The sequence below is a fragment of the Spinacia oleracea genome, chromosome 3 (genome assembly GCF_020520425.1).
Source record: "Spinacia oleracea cultivar Varoflay chromosome 3, BTI_SOV_V1, whole genome shotgun sequence".
Taxonomy (NCBI): Eukaryota; Viridiplantae; Streptophyta; class Magnoliopsida; order Caryophyllales; family Amaranthaceae; genus Spinacia; species Spinacia oleracea.
The window spans coordinates 3592370-3599491 of NC_079489.1; the positions used below are offsets into that span (position 1 = coordinate 3592370).

General features: G+C 36.7%; 1 protein-coding gene and 1 non-coding gene across 2 annotated transcripts; one reads left to right on the plus strand and one right to left on the minus strand.

The window, feature by feature from the left end:
- Nucleotides 1–3035: 3035 nt before the first annotated feature.
- Nucleotides 3036–3108, minus strand: TRNAA-UGC (transfer RNA alanine (anticodon UGC)). The gene has a single exon. It is a non-coding gene; the product is annotated as a tRNA-Ala (tRNA).
- Nucleotides 3109–3296: 188 nt separating this feature from the next.
- LOC130470727 (putative F-box protein At3g16210) lies at nt 3297–5949 on the plus strand. Its single transcript, XM_056841250.1, has 3 exons — nt 3297–3778; nt 4203–4494; nt 5824–5949. The coding sequence occupies exons 1-3, from the start codon at nt 3297–3299 to the stop codon at nt 5947–5949; spliced, it is 900 nt and encodes a 299-aa protein (XP_056697228.1).
- The last annotated feature ends 1173 nt before the right edge of the window (nt 5950–7122 follow it).

Below are 7122 nucleotides of genomic sequence, written 5' to 3' on the forward strand. Positions count from 1 at the left end.
ACGGTACGGAGATTCGAGTTCATGGAACAAGTTTTTGAAGCTTAACAATGTCGAGAGCCCTACGAGTTCATTTGACTTTTTTACTTCGTATGAGTCTAGGGAAGGTGTCAAGTTTTTGACGTGTACGACCTCGAAAGTATGGAGTTTGTACCTAAAGAGTAAAAGTGGTCATCAAATTACGCAGCATGAATGTTCACTACAAGAAATTATACTATTAACGACGGGAAATCCCGTCGCGAAAGGCCAATAATTGTTTATTAACGACGGGATTCTCCGTCGCGAACCCGTCATAAAAGGGGGCCGTCGTTAATGTAAAATCCCGTCGTTAGCCCGTCATAAAAGACATTTGCGATGGTTGTTCCCGTCGTTGTTGGGTTGTTATCCCGTCGCAAAAGCTCTTTTACGACGGGATTTTTACCCGTCGTTATTAGGTTGTCATAAAAGATACGAATTCTTTTAGTGGTTCTGAAGTTGAACCGTCTCCATTCAATGAAGGCTCTGTATCGGTAGTCTCGTATATGGAAAGTCTTGTTTCACCTTTCATGACGACTAAAACAACCTAGGAGATAGTTACTTAAATATTCAATATTTTTCAATTTCCGTTTTTTTCCGTTTCATAATGTTATTTATATGCACTTTATATTTATATATGGTTCTCCTTGAATTTTTTTTTTTCTGCTGTCGAAGCAATAAAAATGATGCATAACATAAGGTTTAGGACTCAAATTGGAGGGCAAATTCTCAAGTTATTTGGTGCATTTTTACGAACCTCAATGATTTTTGGTGTATTTTGTTAAAATTTAGTGTATTTTGTGCATTTTGTTAAATATCGGGAGCATTTCATGAAAAAACCCTAATTAGAAGAACTAATTTGACTGAAAACAATAATCAAATATTGTTGGTTGTAATCAAGTTAATTAGCTAGATCAAACGGAGTCATGTGCACCAAAAATATCAACATTAAATTAAATTATAAGTACAAATTAAAGCGAGCTCTCTATCATTTATTTGATTATTGTAACAATTGTAGCTGAGATTTCTGGTTTGAACCTGGTTTTAGGACGCGAGTTTAAGCTGGTATTACACTGAGTTAGTAAGTGTTGTTTTGAGTGTTTAACTTCTTTGATTATTGGCGAGGTGCAAATAATTGAATCACGATTTATGTATTTATTCAGTACTGTAATATTTACTGAGAGGCAATAAGATCAGATAAGTTGTCACATTCTGATTTTGTAATCTTTCAGAAGTTTTCTGTCCAACATGTTTTGGAAGGATTGTTGTCCAAATTTCTAAATTTTGCACCTACTTGTTACGGAGCATCAAAATTTACCGTACTATTACATCCTTTTCTTTTGTAGCCACTGATTGAAAACTCGACTTATTGTAACAAAAAATAGACATATTATACATTGCAGTGATTCAAAACATGATATAAATTAAAATTTGGAGCGATTTTCTTCAATATTGCTAAAAGAACGTTAAATTTCCAAAATATGCCACTTTATAACATATTTCTCACCATACCGTCCATGTCAGTTTAAAGAAAATGGTATTGTTTTAAAAGAAAATGACACTTTTTATTGAAAAAAGAAATGGTACCTTATATCGCTTTCTCTCTCTCTCTCTTCTTTTTCTGTTATTTTCCTCTCTTTTATTCATTACTTTTGTTCTTTTCCGTTTGTCCTATTCCTAGTTTGTATGTTCGTTTGTGCAAAATTACGAAAATGCCCCTGTTATGTGTGAGCAAATAGCTCACATCATGCCCCTCTCGTTCTCATGTACTTGTACCACATTAAAACGGTACTTACTACTTAGTGTCGGAATTTGTCTTAGGGTTATTTATATCAGCAACTTCAATAAGTATTTTGCGTGATATAGTTTTCATGAGCATAAAGTACACTGCGCTATACGACCAAAAAAATGTCTCCTCTCGAGTATAATTAAAATTGATGACTAATATATTGTCACCTTCGAATATATACTACGGTTGAAGATTAACCTAGGTTACAAATTACCAAATTGGTATGTTACTAGTTTGACTAAATCTCAGTTCCTTATATCCAACAAATCTAGATATTGAAGACTACTCGGTAAGATGACTGTGGGCCGGGCCGGCCTGAAGCCCGACCCAACACGAAAAAGCCTGGCCCAGTCCAAGTGCGAAAAAAGCACGGCCCGGCACGGGCACGAAATCATGGGCCGTGGGCCTTAATTTTTTGGAAAAAGCACGATATGGCACGGCACGACTCAACCCGGCACGACAAAGCACGTTAAATTTCGTCAAATTAGCCTTAGGCACGACGGCCCGACCCGGCACGTGGGCTTGGGCCCTGTTTTTAACTTTTCGGCCCGACAGGCACGACACGAAACAACGGGACCGGCCCGGTTAGGCCCACAGCCCACGGGCTCAGCACGAAGCCCGACCCGACCCGACCCGACCCACAACCATCTTTACGGGTCAGAGATGAATCTGGATTGAAAGTTGAAACCATGACCGTTGATATAAACATAATCACCATAATCATAGTCATTACTCAGTAACTGCTAAATGAGAGCCAAATCATACGAATTATCATTCATTATTCAAGACTTAGTGAAATTATTTAGAGTTAAAATGGAGGTTTCGATTCTAATGGCATATTGCCAGAGGCGTTACAAGTTCTAAAAACAGGATATGTAACAAAAGAATGGGGATATACCTTGCAGCTAGCCTGCTACATACAAGTTCTACCGTAACATATCTACAAAAGAATGAAGATATCAAGAATGAAGATATCAAGAATGAATATATGAAGATATCAAGAATGAATATATGAAGATATCAAGATCTCATCTACTCCGACCCCATACTCTGATGGTCCTATCAGCACTCGCTGATGCCATCATGTGCGGGTTAGAGGGATTCCAACCCACATAGTTGACGGCTCCTGAATGTCCAGCCAATGTCAAGAGCAGCTCTCCTGTGCCCCGGTGCCATACGCGTTTCTGCTTGCTTAGTTATGAAAAAAAAGAAGAAAAAAAAACTTCATCAAAATTGGAGATGCGGGGGATCGAACCCCGTGCCTCTCGCATGCAAAGCGAGCGCTCTACCATTTGAGCTACATCCCCTTTGATGCTTAATAGGATTATCAAAACAATATTATACGTTAAACTAAAATCTATATTTTGAAGAGAAAAGCCCTACTCAAATTACAAATTCACAAACGCTTGTATAAAAATAAATTTATAAATTCACAAACGCAACCAATTATTCAAACAACCTAAATTCAATTCCATAAAAAAGCAAAGTGAAGAATATGGAGAATAGAGAAAACCCTAACCCTAATATATCCGATGATCTTTTGATCACTAACATCCTCTCAAGACTACCTCCAAAATCACTAATTCGATTCAAAACTGTTTGTAAACAATGGCGATCCATAATCTCAAACCCTAAATTCATCGAATCGAATCTTCGACTATCGAAAACAAATGATAATAACAATGGGGTTTTGGTCCGATCTTTAACCAAGTGTACACCAACAGAAAGGGTACTAAAAGTAACCTATATCTCTTATGATGATTATAGCACCACAGACTTCCACTTGGATATGTCAAAATTCGGATTCGGTTATCCGGAATTTTGTCCTAACTTTTATAATCTTGGTTCATGCAATGGATTACAATGCTGCTGGCTAAATTGTGGTGAAATGTGTGTTTGGAATCCAATCACTAGCGAATGCCGTAAAATTCCAAACCCACCCACGCAATATTCATGGCGGTGTGTTTCAGGGTTTGGGTATGTCGATCTCTTCGTTAGTTCGTTGGATAATTGTAAATTTAATAACCTTAGTATGCAATTGCATAGAATTTCTTTTTATTTGGTATGTAACTTTGTATATATTTTGTAATTGAAGTTTCCAAACCTTTTTTTTTAAGGATTTTTTTGGATAAAACCACCTTTTAAAGTTCAACTTTTTGAAATCACCAGGCCGTTGGATGTGGGCCCCACTGATAGAACATTTGACGGTGGTGATTTCTTAAACTTTGGAAATTTAAGGTGGTTTTTTTAAAAAAAAAAAAACATATAAGGTGGTTATTTCAAAAAGTTGAACTTTAAAAGGTGGTTTTATCTGAAAAATCTTTTTTTACAATATTGCAAAATTCGCTTCTGATTGGAAATATGGATATCCATTTATTCGGGTTTTTTTTTTACCCCCTAGGTACGTCCCGTCGTTGGATGATTACAAGCTAGTAATGTTGGATCTAATAAGTGACGTGATTCGTGTTTACTGTTTTACGTTGAGGAGTTGTGATAGCAAGTGGAAACAATTAGAGTATGCGGATTTTGGTTTGGGACGTATTAGGCCATTGTACAGTTTCATAAGTCCTGGGATTGTTTTGCCTAATGCGAAATCACATTGGTTATTAAGATATAACATTCAGTACTACGATATCTTTGATGACGAGTTGATTATTCTAGGGTTTGATTTGGAGACGGATACCTTCAACACGGTAAAACCGCCCGAGGAAGTTATTACGACCCGGCAGCAGGGGATCCGGATCCATACTTGTCTGAGCAGCATTAAGGATAATCTATGTATTGCGATGACGGCGGCCCAACCGTATGGGCGGGCCGTAAGTGGATGTTTAGAAGTGTGGAAGCTTGAACGGTACGGAGATTCGAGTTCATGGAACAAGTTTTTGAAGCTTAACAATGTCGAGAGTCCTTCAATATTATTATATGCACTTTATATTTTGTATATATATGGTTCCTGAATTCAATATTTTTTGACTTTCCGTTTTTATCCGATTCATAATGTTATTTATATGCACTTTATATTTTGTATATATATGGTTCTCTTTAATAATTGGGTTACAACTGGTTTTGCCTAATATTTGTATATGGTTCTCCGTAATAATTGGAAGAGATAGACATGTTTATATAATGCTGCAAAGACCAATACATGATTGATCTACCTAGACTTCCAACTTAATTATTGTTACACCTTTGGAATGTTGTGCAATGCAAGTATTAATTTACTCGTAGCTAGGCCTTTTTGCATAACATTATTATAAGATATACTCGCACTGGCTGATGATAGAGTATTAAACTAATATTGAGGCCTTTAACTATCAACTTAAGCTTTTGGTTGAGTTGGTCTTTTGACAGCTGACCTCCCGGCTTAATGCTTACGTGATTTAGTATACTTCCAAGTAATTAAAGATTTCTTCTAACTAATTAATTAAAGGGTTGAGATGATAATAGGATATTTAAAACTTCCTCTGCCTCAAATCCTAATGTGTCCTTCCTTTTTGAGGTTGGTTTAGGGAGTACCACCTCAACCCGTTATATTACTCCCTATATATGTCCGGGATTAATATATTAATCACGCTAAAAGTTTAATTTGAACTAGTATGTAACAACGTAACTGAGTTCCAACGGACCAGGCTCATTGGATGCATTCATTCACTTGTTTAATTAAGCAATTAAGTCCTTAGATTTAATCTCCTAAGTCTTCTTACAACTTTAATTATGTATGCATGCTTAAGTTAAGTGGACTAAAACGACCTCAATTCAAGAGTAAAACAAACGTAACCAGAAGAGAAGGAATCAAATTGAAAACTATATTAATCAAGAATTGTTAAAAAAAAGTAAAGCTTATAACAGACAAAAAACGGGAGCACTTTTTGTAGTTCCTAAAGGGACTACACCTTCCAAATCCCAAGTTGAGCATCATACTTTGAACCATTATTATTAAAAATAAACGTACCCCAAAGAGAATGTATCAAATTAAAAACTGTATTGATCAATACGTGTAAATAAAGTGAAGCTTATAACAGGCAAAAACCTCCTCCGCGAGGAGGAAAAAGCCCTACTCTCCCTTGGAGGTGACTCCAACGGGAGCACTTTTTGTAGTCCCTAAAGGGACAACACCTTCCAAGTCACAAGTTAAGCTTCACAATTAACTGTACGTGTTAATACAAACTAAAAGTAAACAAACAAAATGATCAATTATTGTCTCTAACATATCAAACCTTTCCTAATATCGAGGGAAGAATGACAAGCCGGTTGCGAAGGAAGAGCCCTTATGTCTATCATGCATATTCTCTTCCTCGTTTCATTACTCTTTTGATAGCCTTCTTGTAGTTTCCTCTTCGTTATTTCCAGTTTCGATTTCAACTCATCTTCTTTCATAACCACATCTTCAGATTTCTTGGTCACCACTGCATTTTCTTGAAACTTCACACCCACATTGTCTATCGATGTCACTTGATTACCCTCGACAGACGTCTTCATCATCTTGTTTTCTTTGACGAAAGATTTCATCATCGTGTTATGTTGTTTTTGTTGTTGTTGTTGTTGTTGTCGACGAAGAAAAGAGAGTAGTTTTCCTGACGACTTCGGTTTGATGAGTTGATGAGTTAGAGTATTCTTGGTCACCACTTCATCTTTAGACTTCACAGCACCGACATTCTCTATCGATGTCACTTGATGACCCTCGACAGCTTTGCTACTGCATTTGATTACTATTCTCGGCAACGACGTCGTCTTCGCCATATTGCTTTGTTGTTGTTGAAGGCCATTGACGACACTTTTCGACTTCTTTATCGTCTTGCTTTGTTGTTCTTGAAAGCCATTGACGACACTTCCCGACTTCTTTATCATCTTGTTTTGTTGTCGATGAAGAAAAGAGAGTGGTTTTCCCGACGACTTTGGTTTGATCAAGAGTTGACGAGTGAGAGTCTTTAACTCTTTCCCCTTGCCATGACGGCAAGAAGAAGGTAGTAACTCCGGCAAAGACACCATTGATGATGACGACTGGTCTAAAAAACCATCGGTAGTTATTTGTTGTAGAAGTTGTTCATCGGAGAAGAACCACGAGTTATTGAGAACTCCATTCAAATCATCCATAGGGATGATCATATCACACAATGGAGTACTATCATCCATTGTCAACTGATACATCACTATCGATCCAAACTTTGTGTTTTGTTTTTTGTTTCTGTGTTTGTTCTTGTTTTTGTTTGTGTTAAAATTAAGATTGAGGCCAGGTTATTATTATATACGAAAACGAAAGGTGTTTTAATTTGTTTTGTTTTTGATATATTAGCCTAATAATAACGCATGAAATAGGAAAG